This window comes from Mycteria americana, chromosome 5 (genome assembly GCF_035582795.1).
Source record: "Mycteria americana isolate JAX WOST 10 ecotype Jacksonville Zoo and Gardens chromosome 5, USCA_MyAme_1.0, whole genome shotgun sequence".
Classification (NCBI taxonomy): Eukaryota; Metazoa; Chordata; class Aves; order Ciconiiformes; family Ciconiidae; genus Mycteria; species Mycteria americana.
The window spans coordinates 47965504-47985311 of NC_134369.1; the positions used below are offsets into that span (position 1 = coordinate 47965504).

The 19808-nt window shown below is 46.5% G+C and overlaps 1 protein-coding gene across 1 annotated transcript in view; it reads right to left on the reverse strand.

Annotated features, from left to right (window-relative positions):
- NEK9 (NIMA related kinase 9) overlaps positions 1 to 19808 on the reverse strand; it is a 26004-nt gene continuing 6196 nt past the window's right edge. The window contains exons 5-22 of the mRNA XM_075503263.1: positions 18209 to 18314; positions 15432 to 15563; positions 13967 to 14077; positions 13318 to 13382; positions 12308 to 12358; positions 11037 to 11229; positions 9644 to 9788; positions 8496 to 8696; positions 8034 to 8080; positions 7034 to 7189; positions 6539 to 6647; positions 5832 to 5993; positions 5281 to 5451; positions 4992 to 5051; positions 4227 to 4417; positions 3832 to 3996; positions 2958 to 3170; positions 1 to 2547 (exon numbers count right to left, since the gene is read on the reverse strand). Coding sequence (XP_075359378.1) covers positions 2425 to 2547; positions 2958 to 3170; positions 3832 to 3996; positions 4227 to 4417; positions 4992 to 5051; positions 5281 to 5451; positions 5832 to 5993; positions 6539 to 6647; positions 7034 to 7189; positions 8034 to 8080; positions 8496 to 8696; positions 9644 to 9788; positions 11037 to 11229; positions 12308 to 12358; positions 13318 to 13382; positions 13967 to 14077; positions 15432 to 15563; positions 18209 to 18314 — 2401 coding nt within the window. The 3' untranslated portion in view covers positions 1 to 2424. The remainder of the gene's footprint in view (positions 2548 to 2957; positions 3171 to 3831; positions 3997 to 4226; positions 4418 to 4991; positions 5052 to 5280; positions 5452 to 5831; positions 5994 to 6538; positions 6648 to 7033; positions 7190 to 8033; positions 8081 to 8495; positions 8697 to 9643; positions 9789 to 11036; positions 11230 to 12307; positions 12359 to 13317; positions 13383 to 13966; positions 14078 to 15431; positions 15564 to 18208; positions 18315 to 19808) is intronic.

Here is a 19808-nt window from a genome sequence, read left to right on the forward strand (position 1 = left end):
ATGAGTTTAAACATTTATTTAAACAGAAACTCCAAACCACTACACCCTTTAACCTTTCAAAAAAAGACAACGACAAACTAGTTTTCAGCCAGAGTGTCAGAGCAGGCATGAGTTGTGTTCCACTATAACAACTCAGTAGCAATACTAGCAGGAGACCAACACATACGGAGCTAGCACTGCAAGAAGGGGAGAAGTAAAAAGGGTTTAAAACTGCTCAAAGGCACTTCTGCCCACTTGCCCTTCCGTTTTCAGCCCAAGATGAAGGTGCTGGCTTTAAACTGCTTTTTTGGTTGCATAGCTGGCTGGTGTGAAATCTGTGGTCTGTAACAGGCACAACCTGGATAGCGTGAATCCTCTAAGGCACATATGAGATTGCGGAGCACAGGGCATCCTCTGTCAGGGACGCTAATCCTCCACTAGATCCAAGGGGAATCCAGTCTGTGCACCTAGCTTCCCAACTGCAGAGCATTGAGAAATGAGGATAGCAGTGCACTGCAGGAGAGCGACTCCCATCAGCTTGGTGCTTGCTTATTGGACATGGCTCAGGCTCAACTCTTCACTCCTCAAAGGCACTGCCGCAACGTGACCAACTCAATCATTTCCAACGGCAACAACAACCCTCAAGCCGGGACCCTAACCTGAGAACTGGCTCCAACACACATGGGGGAAAGGAGAGCAGAGTCACAAGGGCAACCAAGCGACATGGCCACGCCTGGGTGCCTGACGCTCACCACCTCCCAGGAGGGCTGTCCTCCTAGCCTTCCTTTGGTAACGATGGACGGGCACACCAGTACGATCCTTGCCCTGGGCACTGCACTGGAGAGACTGCACTTGATTCAGCTCCAAGATACTAGCAATAGACACGAAAGAAGTATTTAAGGAGCATAAGTTACAAGCAAAATGGTTTTGGCATCCATGTCTAGAGACAAATGGGGAATGCTGGCTCCCTTGGAACAGTCTCTCAAAAGAAGCAGCCTAGGAGAGGTGATAGGATATCCAGCTCCAATAGACCTAAGGCAATTCTAGTGACATGCCATCAACGGAGATGGTTTAAGCCTAATGAAATCAAAACCCCACTCTCACAGCAAAGGTGAGAGGGACTCAGGACTCCTTAGAGGCTTCATGTAAGGCAAGGGAGGCTAGCTGCTCCCAGGGATCCTACCAATCCCAAAAGCTTAGTTCAAAGTCAGTTTGCTAATAAATTTAAGGGGAATAAAACTAACCTCATTCTCTAACAGGAAATGAGGAAATCTCGAGCATCAGACCATGCCTCTTCCCATCTCCAATTTTCTTGGGAAAGCCTCTCACTTCTAGAAAGAAGGTGAATTCCGGACAGAGACTTGATCATTAATGGTCATTGGGGAAGGCTGCATCCTGTGACCACGGCATTAATGACCTATTCTGGGTAGGAAACTGCATTCCAGCTTCATCAAAACACTGAGTGGAAAAACACTGATTCTTCCCACACCCACACAGAGCGTGGGCACCAGGGGCTGAGCAGAACAGAAGCCAAGCAGGGAGCAGCTACAGGCTTATGCCAAGAAACCAGAAGCTCTGGCACCCAAACCAAGTTGAACAGCTGGAGCAAGAAATGGGTGACTTAGTCTGAGGCCCAAATGCTTGTCATCTGGTTGGGAAGCAGGTGGTCTGAAACTGAGAACCAGAGATCTCATCTCAGACAGTCCCCACTACTGCTATTGGAAACAACACCTGATTCACTCATCTCGGTGCATTGCCTGGAAGTTGGAAAGCTCTAGGCACCCAGAATAAAGCCTTTAAACTCTGTCTATACAGGCCACTGGACACAGCCATATGGCCAGAAGCTGTGCCTCAAGGCCAGGGACATGCTGTCTACCATTATCTCCCTAACAGGAAGATCTCCACTGCCTCCAGAATGAGACATTCTCTGCTCCCTCTGCCCCTGAGCAGAGGGGAGCAGCCTCACCGGCTGGGCCTTACCATGTGGTAGGGAGAGGATCCCAGTCCTTCACCCCTCTGAAGTGAAGGTGGCGAGTCTTAGGGTTCAGCCAGCTTCAGTACAAAACATGTCTCCTCCTCTCATCTAGAGATGCAGTGATGAATACTGGGGTCCCAAAGGCAGCTCCCAAGAAGCAGTGAAACAATGAAAGGGCCACAAGCCGCTATTGGAGCCATCGCCATAATGGGGCCGTTCTGCCTCACGTGCAGAATTGACAGATAAGGTACAAAGAGGAGCTGCTGCTGCTTCAATCACTGAGCTGGCCTAGAGCTCAGGGGCCCTTCCCCTCTCAAACTCACTCCTAGTTCATATCAAACGTACATGGGTGCTGCTCTGGAGCCTCCGGCCTCGCTCCTTGTCTGCGAGTGACCTGAAGCCAGGAAAGCCGCTCTCTGCATTCGGTTAGTGTGCTGTGAAGTTAGATGGATCCCAGTGGGCTCAGGAGACTAGAGGCTGGAGCGGCACGAGTCCGTTCCCAGGAGACACCAGGAATCTGAATCCAAGTCAGGTTTCGGATCCACTTCCATCTCCTCTTTGGCTGTCTGTGTTCCTTTGGAATGAACCTCCACCTGCCAAAACACACAGCAGTTATCCAAACAGCTCTAGGACTAGCTGCAAAGAAGCTAGGAGCTGCACAAGGCACAGTTCCTATTCTCCACAGCCATTTGGGATGCTCTGTGACATCTGACTGCCCATTCCTTCTCACCAGGAGAAATAAAGAGGAATCCCAGGTCCCTCAAGGACTGGGCTGTCCTCACAGGAAACTGTCTTCTTGGCTTCGTTCCTGTTTCTACTACCAGAGCCTGCATCAGCAGCTCAAACAAGAGACAGGCACCATGCTCAGTCCCTCCATTCTGCTCTAAGAGAGATGTCTGTTAAGAGCTGCTTCCTTCTGCGCAGCCTCCACAATTTACGCAGGAGCCAGGATCAACGTAGTGAGCCCTGAGCATGGATATTCACCCAGGTGATGGGTACTCACCTGCTGCATTCCCTCCGTCCCCCTGCAGAACCGCTGGAGCTGGGCACTCAGACGAATGGTTTCCTGCTGCAGCTTCTTCTGATCATCCAGACACTGTAAAACCAGGCCTCGGAGGTGCGTCACCTCCACTTGCAGAGTACTACACATGCAGCCCGCAACAGGAGATGCAGCCTTCCCTTCACTGCATGGCAAGGTTGGACTCAGGCAAGTAGGCTGCAGACACATGGAGGGAAGTCAGGTGAGGTTTGAGTGCAAGGCCAGTAGTTGTATATGTCACAAGAAACCATGCATAGAAAGTGTCACCTCAGCTTGTTTCCCCAACTTCCCAAACTTCTGGCAGCCAAGGTCAGCAAGCTACTAGTCATTACATCTTCAGTACAAAGCCACTAACTTCTTCCTTTTTCTGGGAAAGCTGATCCTGTCCTCCTATCACCAAAATCCATCTGGTTTACCCCCCTTTCCCTAAGCCTGGGATCTGTGCCTCCTCTTGGGACAGAAAACTCCTGGAATAAGGTAGTCTCACAGGTTGTAACTTCTCAGTTCTTCCTATCTCACAGCCATTTGTTTTCTAAATTTCTTCTGCTAGGCTTCTGGACCCTAGGCTTCTCTTTTTTTTCCCCCAATTGCATTAACCACATTTTTCCACAGAACTGATCTCATTATTTTCAATCTGACCAAGCCCCAGCTTTGTGTTCTAGATTCCTGTGAATTGTTCTCTTTGCAGCATCATCTCTGATTATCAACAGCACTCTTTTCCTCATCCAGAGGAACTACACCAATCCAACACCCTTTTCTCAACTCTCCCCATAATTCAAACATTGCCATTTATGGTCCCCAAGAGCTTTTGGCCAAGCATTCACTTGGATGACATTACCCAGGGCTCCGTTTTGGGCTTGTTTAATCCAACAGGTTCCTCAGAGGCCACTTTGAGTCCTTGAAGTTTCTGGTAAGGGAGAGTCTCCTTCTCGGGCTCTGAAGATGCCATGCTCAGAGGAAAGGGGCTGTCAGGCATGGGGATGAATTCAGCATTCTCCAGCTCCTGGATACACAAGAGCAGCACTGTCAGGCCTGCCTGCCTGCAGCTGACTTCATCTCCTCAACCAATGCACCAACACCCTCTTGTGGTAAAAAAGGCAGCGAGGCCTAAAGGGCTCCCTGCGCAGCACAGCTTGGAGAACCTTTCAGAGCATCCCTTAAAGGTGGAAGGGGTCACTTGCTTTTCCCCAGCCTAGATCTCCATTTTAAGGCATTTCTGAGACACCACATTACCTTCCGCAGCCAGCCAGGGCAGGAGCTGCTGTCAGCACTGTTGCCTCCCTTAGCTTCTGTGGTGCTGATCCAGCCCCCCAACTCACGATCTGCTTCCATCGTTCCCCGAAAGCCTCCACTAGGATTGGGGGTCTCCGCTTCCTGTTCATTATCCTCTTCCTCTCCTCCTCCAGTTGTGCAGCTCTGAGCCACTAGCAAGCAAGAGTGAAAACTTTATACTTTCCCCACCTCTGCTATTCCTGTTGCCAAACCCCAGCTGGAGCAGAGAAGATGCAGAAATTTGGGCTGTATGGCCACAGTGACAGCACACGCTGGCAGCATCTCCCTCAACAGCTTATCTCATAGCAGTCCCTGCAGGCCTCCCTAAAAGGGCTTGTGTGCAGCAGTCTTTTGCAGCTTCTTGGCCCCAGCCCTCCCATGGGTCCAAGAAACTGGACTCCATCTCTCCAGCAGCTGCCCCATAGCCCCCCTTCCCTTATCAGCTCCCTTCAGTGAATTCCTCTCAGCTTTTCCTTGTCAAATTGAAGTTCCTCAACTACAAAGGTCTTGCTGCATCCATGTTCTTCCTCCTGTTTCAGTTCTCTCTTTCCCAGCTTTGGGCCATCCCTTCCCATGCACGGCACCAACTAAGATTTCCTCCCTTTGAGCTCTTCTGTGAGGCCGCCTTTCAAACACAGAGAAACCATGCTGCAGGACCAAACTGCACCCACTCAAACTAACCACTGAATGGACTTAAACCACAGCTCCCCAGGGCAGGTTACTCACCAGTACCAATGGACAGGCCACTGCTGTTGGATCGGATTGTTTTAGAGTTCAACACCTTTTCTGCAAGGAGAGAAGCATGTGTTCAGTTAGAGTGCAGCTAGTAAAGCAAGGCAACTCCTACAAAGGCACACAACAAAGCCAATGTTGCAGGCCTAGAGCTCAGAGCAGCTTGCCACATTCCCCCACAGCAACCTGGCCTGTTCCCAGGCAGGATTTATAGTCTAGGTCCTGGCAAGCAATACTTCATCATAAGCAAGATCCCAAAATTTCATCCTAAACTTACACTTACCAACAATTATGATGGTGTGCCAGCCACGGCATGACAGATCTGGAACGTGATGCAACGATCCGAATATTGGCCGAGGCCACGAGGTACAAATATCTGAGCCATGAGCTCTCTCAGTCGATGTCATTGCCAGACGCCCATTCCCTCCATTACCCCAGGCAAAGATATGGTTGTCTGAGGAAAGAAGAGATTCAGGAGCCTCAATTCCTTCCCTCTCTCTCGGCCTGTAATCGCTACAAGGATCGCAGACTCTCTGCTGTAACTGCTATTCCAAAGTATCTAATCCACCAGCTCCATTTTGCCAGTGGGAGAACAAACTGGTAACAAGTCTAACAGGCAGCCACCAAGCTGGCACTCTGCAGCCCAAGGGACAGCAAATGCTTGGTGCTGCACTGGGACAACTAACAGGGCCAGACAGCCCCAGTCTAGGAGGATTTCTTTATTTCAGTGCAGTGCTGTGGGGGTGGTCTAGGAAATTATCGGTGGGAGCCAGTTAACCACCCTGCAGATCTAGTTCAAAGGAACCCACCACAACTTCGCAAAGACCCACTCACCGTCAGTAGCAGCTATGGTGAATTCATCTCCACATGAAACCCTGATCACCTGCTTACCCCCCAAGGGGCCTCCCAGCAGGTTAATTCCCAGGTGCTTCTTATAGTCCCCAACACCAAGCTGTCCGCACTTGTTGGAGCCAAAGGTCAGCAGGCGGCCTCGCTCTGAGAGGAACGAGGAGACAGTCACAGTGAGGACCCAACTCTGGAAGCAGCCATGCATGCAGAGAACTAGCAGCAACAGCCCATGACCAGGAAGGACTCTGCTGAGAAGCCAGCCAGGCTGGGAGGGGACAGTGCCAGCCAAGAGGAATGGCTTCGGCCTGGGAACACCCCCCCAGTTCCTTCTCCCATTGCTCCCTTTTTCTGATGCTGGGGGCTAGGACCCCTCACAGCCCTCTGACTGGTGTCACTTGGGCAAAGCCTAACTCAGTCATAAATGATTCCTCCGCTATCCCAGAGCATGATTCTTCCCCAAACTTTTTTTTTTTCCTTTAAAAAAAAAAGGAAGGCTGACCCAGAAGCTGATGTTGCTGCTTCAGCTGGCCAGGAGGAACACTGCTGAGGAACAGGAATCCTGGGTTCCTGGAGCAGACATGAGCCCTGCTACCAAGAGCACAACCCTCAATGTCAAGGGCCAGGCTGAAAGGGCAAAGCTGATGTAAAGTAATCCAGCAACCAGTATTCACTTCTTAATACACAGGGCTCACCATCAATGGAAGCTGTGTGTGTCTTCCCTGGAGAAATGGTACGGATCTTGTAGAAGGACAGCTGCTTGGCCAAAGTAAGGGAAGTGGCGTATGGCACCTCACAGTACGTCTGAGAAAAGACATGTGGGTAAGCACAGAGTGAAAAACCACACGTTCATCAGCTAAGACCTACTCAAGCAGGTCTTGGCAGACCACAACATCAACCTAGACAGTCCCAACATGGGTATGGTAAAGAATTGCCAGGATCCATGTCACTGGCTAAGCCACCCTGGAGCAGCTCGCTACCTGTTTCACTGCCTCAGATCTGACATAAGCCCACAGGGCAGACAGGAAACTAAGGAACAGATTTCCTCTTCCCACAATCCCAGTACCCATCATCTTGGATTGGAACTAACAAATTGGCACAAAGCTAATGAACGCTTTGTCACTATCACAGGACCTCCATTTCCCCATATACTACTGACGGCTGGGAGCCAGGGACCCAAATGCACTTACGTCATGGTTGATTATCCCTGATGTGCACTGATTCAGGCCCAGCTTGTTGAACTCGTTGAGTCCACATGCCAACACTTTGCCTGTCTGGGTGAGCAGGAAAGTCCCATCACAGCCACAGTGAACAGACACAATGTTTAAGGTCTTTGGAACATCCACCTATGTGGAAGAAATATATCCCAAGAAAATCAAAATCCCAACACCTACTACATAGAAACTGGCACATGGAAAACACATGGGGTTAGAGCAGTGGTTCAGTTTGTCTGGGCACTGACAATACCCAATGCAGTTATTTTGAATGAAGGTGCAAGAATATCATAAAGTCTACAGCATACTGAAACTCCGGTCACAATGCAGAAATTCAAGGCATTCTAGACCTTGCATGCAGACACTGGTGAGCCAGCACAGGAACCAGAAATGTGGCGCACAGGCATCCTGGCCAGCTGGGGTCTACGCACCAGACCCAGTTAGCCAAGCAGGGCTGGGTCTGTGCTGTGTGGGTGTGATACTGTGTGATCACAAATATTTGGCTTCCAGGCACATCCTTGTTGGTTTCTAACCCCCAATGGGTTAGATTACCTCACTTACCCCTAGCACTATATTTCAAGAACGTTTTACTTCCAACTAATCTTTAACTCATTATGTCAAATTCAAAGACTCCCAGTTGTTTGCACTGCTGCAAGTTTCCTCTACAGACCCAAGGTATGCAATTTGGCATTTCCTACTATGATTTCTACAACATTAAGTTTGGCATTTCCAGTTCCAGCTTGGAGATCAGAGCAATGAAGCTCTAAGTCGTGATGCTGGCTGGTTTGGGAGTGGCATGTCCCTCTGCCATGATCTCTACGGACAAATGAAGCAAAATAAAGTGAGGAAGTAAAATCAAAACCCTCACAAACTTTACGATACCTCAGAAAAAACACCTGAGCCTCAGACAGTTAATATTTCCAAACAGCAGTTAATTTGGATTTATTTTTTGGAGAACTAGTAGTCATGGCCCTACCTTCTGAGGCGTGTAGTGATCTTCTTCTGAATCCAAGCCCAAGCGCCCTGCATCAGTGAAAACAATGCAGTTAGAAATGGCCTCACAAGGTGCCCGCCCCTAAGAAATCATATTGCCTCTCCATAGTCCCAAAGGAATCTCCCTACAGAACTAGAAACCTGCTCCCCTACATGCATCATTGCCTGCCAATCCTAAAGGTAATCCAAACACACTCACAGAACAACTGCCCTACCCCCAAGGAAGCCAAGTGGCACCCTAGAGATTCCCAGAGTAAAGTCCCAAGGGCTCAGTCCCCAGTTCCCCATTCCTACAAGGAAAGAAAGTCCCAAAGAAACAATGTTCTTTGCCCCCAGGACATAGCAGACAGCCCTCACCCAGACCCTGCATTACACACCTGCACCAAGCCGCTTTCTGGAGTGGGCACAACCCAGTGCCTTTAGGTTCCAGGGAGACTCTACCTACCATACTCTCCACAGCCCCATGTGTAAACTTCTCTGTTCCTGGTCAGCACTGCCACGTGGTTATCTCCACATGAGACCTGCTCCACAGGGTTGGTAAGAAAGAAATCCAGCTGCAGGGGCTCAAGCACTTCAGAGCCATAAGCCTTGTCAACGCCAATGCATCCATAATAGTCCGAGCCAAAGGCATACACCTGGCCCTCATCTGAAGGACACAAGGGAAGCTCAGTCAGCACACAGAGCTTGTATTAGGATGCATATTAACCGCTTAGGACAGCCAGAGCAACCTCTTTCTGTAATCATCCTCCTCTTTACTGCAGAAGAATGCCATCAGGAGAATACAGTGTCCTTTCTTGTTCCCATTAAGATGGATGACCTTACATCACAACCTGCAGCTTTTTGAGACCACCAGTGTCAAAAAATCTTGGGCTGAACCTGCCACTTTCTTTAACAGAAACCCACAAATTGACCCTGTGGCTCCTTAAGTCACTCCTCCAGCACACTGAGCACCTGAGCTTCTCTCTGTCAAATCTCTGCTTTTCCAGCACTGGCAAAATCAGCTGGAAACTACCTTGTTGAGAATTGTTTTCATGGGTAAAGCGAGATTCAAATTCTTCCATAACAGACACCACCACAGTTAACACATCTCTAGTTCTAACCCTGCTCATTCTTTTAGAGACAGCTACCAGGTCTCAAGCTTTCTGAATTAAATAGCAAATCTCAGATACACATCTTCTTTTAACATTGGGTGACTCTTTCCCCACACAGTCCAGAAAGAGTTTCAAACACATTTACATTCTCGGCTTCAGGCTCCTCTCTCTTTAATATGGGCATGTACGGAGGCAACACATGCACTGGTAAGAGCAGGGACCCTGCACAGCCACAAGGAGCTGTACTCACCACTCAGCTTCAACACCAAAAAGGAGCACATCCTTAGCAAAACACCCAGCCTTCCTGGGAGTCAGTATCTTCCTCTGTATAATAATGTTGATCTATCTCCACTACTGCACATACTATCCTCAAAACTGAGGGGTGAGTAACATATGAGACTTTCTTCTTTGTGCACAAAGCTGCTCTGCTAATCTTATTGTGAAGGCAAACATCTCCACAGCACAGCAAAGTGAGGGACAGTGGTCCCCTTCCAGCTCTCACCTGTGATGCACACTGTGAAATCATCTCCACAGGACACCTGGCGAATGGCTTTTCCCTGAAGCTTCTCAACATGCTTTGGCTGCCGGTAGGAGGCTCTGTCTCCATGTCCCAGCTGCCCGTGCAACTTGGTGCCCCCTTGCATATTCTGCAAGACAGAAACATCTGGTAAGGTTACGTATCCATAACTCCAGAGATGATGCCAATAATTACAGCACCTCGAATGAACAACAGAAGACAGCAAAGAGCAAGAGAAAGTGTGTTAGCTACCTTAGGGAAGAGACTGCTATCTGCTATGTCGCATAACAGCAGGCAACATTCTAAATGGCAGCACAGGCTTTCAGGCAGTTATGTGCTAACAAGGAGTGATCCGGTCTCAGGCCACCAGCTGGTGAGGAATCCCTGCTCCTTTCTCATCTGCCAGGCTACAGAACCCGCTCCCTGCTGCAGGACTCAAATTCATCCTTCAGCTTTTTGACCTAATTTTCTAAATCCTAGTGGCTGCAAAGAAACCCATAACATGAAACAAATGTCACTGAAGTGGCCAGACCTATCAATTCTACAGGAAAAACAAAACAACTCTGAGTAGTGTTGAAGCTAAAACTAAAATGTTAATAGCCAGCTGAAAGTTTTCAGTGGCCATTCTTGCAGGAACATCCAGCAAATGACTTCAAGTTGCTCTCCTCCCATTTGGATCTCTTTCTTCTCTCACACACCTACCAGTATTTTCTAATCTGTCTTAACAGATTCTGTATCATCAATACAAAAGCCTGTGGAAGCCTGGAGATGCAGAATACCTCTGTGTCACTGACCATCTAAACCTGAGAAGACTGGATTCAATTGTTTTAAATGCATTACATACCAACATTTCTTTATTCACTTTAAACTACTACAGAATTTCCACTCATCATAAAAAGCAGAGTTGTTCAGTATAAGACATCTCTGGTTTCACCCACAAGTTGCCTCACAGATGACATCTGTATTACAATGAGGTCACTCATCCCACCCATTCTGATCCCAGAAAACCTTCCTCAAAAGTACGCAAGCCAACAGAGCATCACAAAGCCTCCAGTGCATTTCTAGTAGTCAGGAAGGGGAGGAAGAGATGTTTGACTCGGTGTCTGAGCCCACAAGTCCACCACCTACAATCCTCAAGTGCACAGCAAGCCTCCAATACACTTCCTGTCACGATGGAACACTTCTCCCAAAACCACACTTGCCTTGGGAGACTTGGGTCAGCCCCAAAGCAGATGGCCTCACAGTGTCCACTGCAATCAGATTTCTCCTTTTCCAAGCTGCTTGCCCATCTGATTCTACCAGGCTCATGAATGGAGAACAGTGGATCTGGACTCTCCTCTCCCACCCTTACCCCCTTCCTGCAGTTTCTCTCACTTACCACCCAGGTGTAGAGCTCCTTCTCCACTGTCACCACAGCAAAGTGAGTATTACCAGCACACACCTGGCGTGCACTGCAGCCACTTTTGATGGCATCCAGCTTCTGGGGGGTGGACTTCCCGCCCCCCCAAACATACACCTCACTAGTGCGCGAAGTCACCACTGCAATGGGAGCCTCGTTCATGGTACTTGACCTGCACAAGACCCCCCCACAAAACACACATGCTTTTAATAATGAGTTTGCTTTCACTGTCATCACTCATTTTCCTACTGTTGTCTATCAGTTTCCCCTTCACAACCATTCATGGTTTTTATTTTCACAAACTGTTCTCTCTGTTGAGTGCTTGTGAGGCCTCAACTGCTATAGAGAGACTCAGGATCAAACCTGTCTCAGAGCAGCAGAGAAAGTAGCCTCCAGGAAGCATTTTAAAAAGCCTACAATCCAATTTTATGTCATTTAAAAAGACTGGGCTTTCACTGAATGGCCATGGAGCTGTTCTCGTTTGTGAAAAATGAAAGCCTTTCTTGCTCAAAATACAGAAACCTCCAAGAGCTTCTAACTTCCCTCTCTCCTCTTTATTTAAATTACAGGTTTCCATCTGAGGGCAAAAATATAACTCTGATGCAGGTAAGAACCAATTCACAAGCAGATTGCAAAATGGAAGTTGTAATCAAAGCAAACGGTTTGCAAGCAACTCATGAACTGGAACAACTTCACATAAAGTGCTCAGATAGTACTTCCAAGTTTATGAGGAAAAAAAGGTCAAATTCTATCTGACAATTCAACACAAAAACAGCTATACATGTCACAGAAGCTATCTGCTTCACGGAGCAACGCTGCTTACAGGCTTGCTGGGGACTGTGGAGAACCTCTGCATATATCCAGTTCTATGAAAGATATTTATACTCATTTAATATTGAACATTCAGACAGTCATATTCTTCCTGCTGAAGGGAATCCATGTGAAAGAAGGGATTACATTACATCCTCAGATATGTACGCTATAAAGACTACATCCTCAGTAGGACAGATTAGAGCTGTATGGGACCTGCTGAGGTAAGGCTCCAGCCATACATATAAGCAGGATATAAAAGGCAGAGTAAAACATGGGACAATAACCATGTAACAACTATGTCAAATTCCCAGCATTTAGGGATCTTCTACACTACACTATTCCATTAGGGTTGTCACAGACTAACACTCTCAGTAAAGTTCCTCTCTGGGGAGCTGTTCTCTCCAGACCTCCTTTCAAACACATGCCCAAATAATTACCTTGGTCGCTTATTTGGCCCATTAAGCAGTGTGACTTTCTCTTCCATCTCCCTGCCAAAGGAGAAAAAGCATTTTAGGAAACAGTAACATTGCCCAAAGCAATCTACTGACAAGCAGCACACACAGACTGCTTTCCTTTCCAATAAAATGCTGCTCCATCTTGGAGGAAATGTGGCAGCTGTTTACCAGCTCACAGCAGTACACACAGTAAGTAGGACAGAAGTAATGTACCATATAGCTAACAAACTTCCAGGACAGCTGAGGACAACAAACTACATATATACCAGAATGTGGCCAAACAATACCCATATTGCACAAGAATGACCTTAAATATTATCAGGATTTGGGCTTTTACCAGTGCATACAGTAAGACAAAACTCAAACTTTGCTGACCACCAAGTAAAAGAATCTTGGTATAAAGGACTAAGTCTGCTGTCCCCAAAGCAACCAATGTAGGATACAAACAGTCCAGAATTATGGTCCACCTTTCATAAAAAGACAGTGTGTGCAGGCTGATGGTCAAACTAAGCTAAAATGGGCCACTTTCAATGCAACTCTCTCCAGAAGACGGAGGTAACAAAGGGAGAAAGCGAGGGTCTCTATATTTATTGCATGATATGTATATATTGACGGGCTTTTTCCAACGACCATAGGAAGATCTCTGTGACCCTTCATTCACAGAGATTTGAAGAGTGGGAACCAGCATTACTCAAAGGAGCCTCAGAAAGGGATGCCTCAAGGTTCTCAATACAAGAGCTTCTAAGACAAAGGATGCAGAGACCTTTCTCACCATACCCATGCACCAACAGAACACAGGGACTGATCAGAAGACAAGACAGCAAGAACACACTTCTCTCCTAAAGAGGATGAAGTGTACTTCAACTACTGCCTCACATCAGGCCAAATTAACTTAAGGACTTTGCTACGAAAGCATAAACATCACTAGTCTGCACAAACCCTCCTGTTCTCCCTGACACCTGTCCAGGTTTCAGGCAAGACCATCTGATTACCTCCTGCGTTTGCTGAGAAGGGGATGTTCAAGCAATTCATCTGCAGTGGGTCTCTTCTCTGGATCCTGAAAGAAGTGAGCAACAATTAATTCTCTGGGAAATGCATAATCTACAACAAAATCTTGGTCCAGAAGATCTCATTCAAGCCTGCATGGACCTCCTTCCCTGACTCCCTTCAGAAGGGAAAGGATTTAATTCAAATATTTGGAATTAATAGGGATAAATGCCAGGGATGTGCAGGAGGGACTTCCACGCTCTGAAGGTATCAATACTATGTTTGCTTTCAAGAAATTAATTCCCTACAGAAAGCCAGAGTCACGGTCAGAAAGCCAGAACCTTAAGAGACTGTACTGAGATCCCATCTCTGCAGCACTGCATTAGAAAATAATTGCTTCTGCCAGCCCATTAAAGAATTGCCATCAGAGTAAACCCAGCACCCCTCCAGAGCCTGCAGGACTGAATGGCATCTTGAGACAATGCTTTTAGAGGACTGGAGGAAGCCCAGCCTTAGTGATGCCTCAGGCCTCACAAATTACCCAAAAAACAGCCCTCATGCTGAAACAGGCATGTCATTCCCCTTCACCCCTGAATTCCATGGCTTAGGCAGCTGGGAAGGGGTGTCTGAAAACTAAAAAAGTATTTCACCAACCTGATCAAGGCAGGAATTCACCATCTGGATCAGCTCCCGGGAGTAGACAGTGGAATCAACCTCCATGGCACGATTTCCCTGTACAATCTTCACGCAGAGGTTCAGGGGATTCTAGGTAGAAACCAGAAACCACCTGTAAGGAAACTGAACTGGACAATGTGTCCAATGGGGAGAGATGCTACAGGCCACCATTATTTTCTCCCTCCTTCTCTGATCAGAACACATCCTCCTTCTTCCCTGTCTAGCAGGTTCTCCAGAAACCTAATAATAATTCCTGCAGAAATGGTATTTCTGATAGCTAGGACTTGGTGGCAACATCCAGCTTTTCACCAAATTCCCTAACAGTGGAGGGAGGATAGGTTTCTCTCTGCATGGAATCTCCTGTGCAGCATATTGCCATTGAAACACCGCACAGCAGCAAAGTTACTGTGGACTCAGAATCACAGGATCACAGAATCGTATAGGTTGGAAAAGACCTTTAAGATCATCAAGTCCAACCGTAAATCTAACACTACCAAGACCACCACTATACCATGTCCATAAGCACCTCATCCAAACATCTTTTAAATACCTCCAGGGATGGTGACTCAACCACTTCCCTAGGCAGCCTGTTCCAATGCTTGACAACCCTTTCAGTGAAGTAAAATTTCCTAATATCCAGTCTAAACCTCCCCTGGTGCAACTTGAGGCCATTTCCTCTCGTCCTATCACTTGTTACCTGGGAGAAGAGACCAATCCCCACCTCTCTACAACCTCCTTTCAGGTAGTTGTAGAGAGCGATAAGGTCTCCCCTCAGCCTCCTTTTCTCCAGGAGATTCAGCAGCCATGATAAGAGGAAGTCAGGAAAGGATGGTATTTTCACATCGTCTCTTTAAGGGTTACAAAATCTTGCACCATGGCAGCTAGCAGCTTTTCCCATCTTGTGGCACAAGCTGGCAAATCACACATGCCAGGCAGCAATGCTCCCTTTCACTCTGCCCATGCCAGCTTGACCACATTTCTCTTGCATCCAAACTTTGAGAAAGGGTAATAGGATTAAATCCTATGAAATCCAAAGGCTGGAAGTTTTCCCTACAGAATGGTGCACAGAAAATTCACAGCTAGTAATGCTGAAAAAACCAAAAAGACTACACAATCACAAACTTCCTCTTTGGAGAGAAAAGGATGTTTCATTCACAACCACAATACAAATTAGCACAGCTTGTATTCTGCATCTGGTAAACCCAGGCTGCAGACAAGGGTGGGTTTGGCAGAAGCCAGAGAGGCTCCCGCAGTGCAGGGTAGGGGAAATCATGCAGACATTTTCTCTGGCTATAGTTGGCACTCCCAGGCCACTGTTTTCTTAATCAGCAAATTTAAACAACAATGAAAGAAAAACATGAGTTAAGAAAGCTATGAGCCAAGTGTAAATCTCAGGGTGATAAAAAAATAAGGTTACTCAGTCCATCCCGGTTTGTGGACTTACAGTAGCATCAAAGGTCCTCTTCAGAGTAAGCAGCTCAAAGATGACACAGCCCACAGCCCAAATATCCGATTTGAAGTTGTATTTCACACCCTGGCAGAGTTCTGGGGACATGTAATACGGAGTTCCCACCAGCTAGGAAAAAAGAACATTTAAAAATCAGAAATAATCCAGCAGCCTTCAGTTCAGGAGCTCTGCATCCATCATGTTCACACAGGCCCATGAGCATCAGAGCTCTGACACAGCACTGAGGTGACACAGATGACACAACCCACCAATGTGCTGGAGGGATAGAAACAACAAGCACGCTTCTTCCCTTCCCATCCACAAGCCTGTGCCTGAGTTTCTTAGAAGGTCCTAGACAACTCTCTGCTCAGATCCTGATATAGTACAGACTTCTCAATAGAGTAGTAGTCATGAGAACACAGCAAGGACTTGCCCCTCTCTTAAATATACCACATTTAGAGGTAATCAGGGGCTTACGTACTGACCAGGCGTATGGAAGTCCTCATAAGAGGGTAAAGGAAAAGGGATCTAGCAAAGCTTCCAAACACAGATGCCAGCTCATGGCTATGGAGCCACTGTCTGATCACAAGGTACTGCCAGGACAAAGGCTACTCTGTCTCTGACGAAAGAGGGGTTACTTTTGGGTCAGTAAGTAGAAAGCTGGCATGAGTCCCACCTGAAAGGCTTTCACTTCAGAAGTGGGCTTTCCTGAACAATTGGTTTAAAACAAACACTCCACCACACACAAAAATCCCCAAACCCAGCACTTAAATACAGAACCCCTCCCAGATACAACAGAAATAGTGTCATAGCTCGAAGTCACAACAAGGAGACACAGAACAAACATGATAAAAGGTGTAAGAATGAAGCTTCCAGATTAATGAAGCTCATTCCTTAGCAAGGAAATAGTGAAATAAAATGAGAAAGACAGAATTTAGAAGAAGGGGAAATATTTATAGTTGCCCTCTTTTCAACTCTCTCAGCAAAGCTCCAAGGATTACAAAGCTTGCCTTTCATTAGACTTTGCTAGTACACTAGATACCTAATGGGCACATTCAGAATCTGCCATCTCCCTTCCATTTCCCGTGAAAGAGCGTGACAGCTACAGAGCTACACGAGTACTAGCCATGGGAAGGTTTAGAAGCCCACCTAGTTGGAGTATCATATGGAGAACTAGGACACTGCACATAAACCTTTTTTAAGCAAAGGATAATGTAAGCTTTCTGTAAGAATGGCACAGACATATTTTCTATATCTTCCTTGGTAAATGGGAAAAAGAATGATAAATTAAGAAATCAGCGTTTAGTAAGCAAGACATAAACATTTTACAAAATTGTAATTTCACTGTTACAATTATGAATACTGACAATAACATGTTTTGCACTCATTTCACAAAAAAATTACTTCCAGACCGCCACTGGTCATTAAATCTAACTGAGCCACTACCCCAGAGCACAGCCAGCATATACAGAATGAAATACAGTTGAAGGTATGTAGTTCAAAATTTTTCAGAAGTGAAAAGGGGAAAAAAAAAAAGCTCACAGGTGTAGATGAACACACACAACACAGGCAAAAACAAACCTGGAAATTCATAGCACAGACCGCACTTTCTCTGAAAGCCAGAAGGCTATGAAAAACGTGACAAAATAGAACTGGTTTTGCTGCAGCCCAGCTTAGCAAGGGCTTTATGCAGTAGCCTTCAGTTCCCACTTACGTGCAACTGCATAATAGCGCTCGTGTTCTGGAAGGAGGTTGGCAAGTATTTAACTACACATCCTAACAGAACACCAATAGCTTGCATTAAATCTAATAATAAGGCCTAGTAAGGGGAAGTGCAAGCTGGCTTGCATCCCAAACTGTAATAAAGGCCTTTAGCAGATAGGAGCTCCAGACAATGTCTCCCTTTCCAAGCCTAGTGCTCACCACAGAAATTAATGCAGCTGGGAAATCCAGGCTGAGCCTTTCAGGTACCTGCAATACAACTTACCCTGTGTCTTAACTCTGGCTGTGAAACTGCTTTCTGGAAGGGTCTGGAACAAAGCCAAGCTTGACAGCCTTCTGGTAGAATTAATCTCTCCTACAAAGCTTTGCCCCCCTCCAAGAGCATTACCAATAAACCATACACCTGGTTACCATAAGAAGCCTTTCTTGCTTCTTTGTAATTCAGTTCAGAGCCTGAGCATTAAAGAGATAAAAGACATGTATCTATGGCATGGTGCAATGTCAGGCAAGCACATCCAAGCTATCTCAGATCCAGCTGAGGCAAAATGCCCCTGTTAGCGCAGCAGCATGCCCAAATTAAACTAACTTGGTAAGCTGGGCTTAACTAGTCCAGAGGGAGAGCGCTGTATTGATGCGACTATACTGCTGTCTCTCTACCTTCGGACAGCACTGCCTTCGTGTTAACATAGATTCACCTTTGGAAGTACCATGCCTAGGTACCAGGGAAAGAAAAGCAGTGCTCTCTAGCACAGCTGTACTGGCTCTGGCACAATTCCACGCCCACAGTAGCACTTATCTTTAGTCTACTGCTGCTTTGCAGAGAGACAGACCTCCAAAACGTAACCTGGGAGCAAGGATAACTGCAAGCTGCAACACACCAGCAAGTATGCTAACGTTAGGGAGGTAACATTGAGGGAAGTTGAGGGGAGAGGGAAAGGAAAACCACAGAAAACAAGCAGCAAGAATGTACAGCATCCCTGGTCTTCTGCAAGCCATGCAGAAATGAAAGAAAAACACACCTCAGTTTGCACACAAAGGCGGCAGATACTCACAGTCTCAGCCATAGAGTACTCAGAGTTCAGCTTCTTTGCCAACCCATAGTCTCCCAATTTAATCAGGTTTGCCTTGGTTAGAAAGATATTTAATGTCTTTATATCTCTGAAAGGAGAAAAGGAAATGCAGACACTCAAATATGTTTCCAGATTTCACAGTTTTCCACACACTGCTATACCTTCCCCCCCAAATGAGGTACTTGCTACTCTGCCAGCACTTTCTCACACACACACAGAGCTCTCCAAAGGCAGTTTGACCCCAAGTACTGGGGCAGTAACTGCAGTTATCCATGTTTTATCACGTCCCCACACAAACACAACACAGTCTAAAAAAGCTCAGGCTCCAGACACCTATGTAAAGGCCACAGATCAAAGATAGTTCTTTTCCCCCTCTCAGTCTCTTCTCGTATGAAGGTCATTGAGCAGGTCTTATTTTTCCTGGTTTTATAAATAGACCCAAGCCAGGAGTCGCTGAGCTCACTAAAAACATAAATGTATGCATGAATATGTATGTATGCAAATTTAAACACACACAGAGGGTGTGAAACAGATGCCACTCTAGAACTCAAGCATAACATCCCTCTACCCTACACCTCAAGAACAACTCTTTATAACACGATGTACTATGCCCAGAAGATCAAAAGGCTGATGGCCACAGAAATGCTGAATTCTGAAACTCATTGAAAACACTTTCTCCCAGACAGAATAATTTACATGTAGTTTCACAGATCAATATAAGAGGCTGTAAATACAGAGAGGAAGCCCCCACAGTATGATATGCTTCCCATGGCCAATGCTTTGTAACACCCCCTTTTCCTAACGTACCATCAACAACTTCCCAGTGTAGATCAGGACAACACCAAGTAAAGCAGCACTTTGCATTCATCCACTTGGGGCATCGCAAAGTCCTGGGTCACTCTGACAATGTCTGCAGCAGAAGGAAATCACTGCAAACATTTAAATAACTGTTCAATTCATTATTATGGAAGGATGTGGGGCCACACATGTTCCTAGACTGTGAACCCTGCTGTGAAGATGGGCAACAGAGCTAGGAAGCAGGAAATCACTGCAAAGCAGGACAGATATGGCATCTGCTTTAGGTCAAAAACTTAGGCAATACTTTGTTGAGTGTAGGGTACCAACCCTTCATTAGCAAGGCTTGCCAATTACCAAAGATTTAGAATGGCGGCAACCAGGATGCTACTCCACAGAAAACATCCTCACGCAGCTATATGCTCATTAGAGACGGATGTTGCGCAGCACACGATCCAACCATGCTGGAAACAGCTGTCTACGTGTGCGGTACTTCTCAGAACATCATGGCCTCCCTGAAGTACACATAAGCCATGAAATTTACCCCTCCCAAACAGAAAAGGGCAACAGAAAAAGGTAATTAGCTACTCATTAAAATCTCAGAGTCAATGTCAAAATTACCACTACCAGCTAACAAGCCATATTACTTCCTTAAATAACAGGTCGAAGAAAGGAGATTCATCCAAACGCAGGACAAATCTTCACATGGGTTATATTACAGCAATGCACCAATGCAAAGTCTTCACCACTGTTAGCCTCCAGGAATTACAGAAGGATGTACATGTTG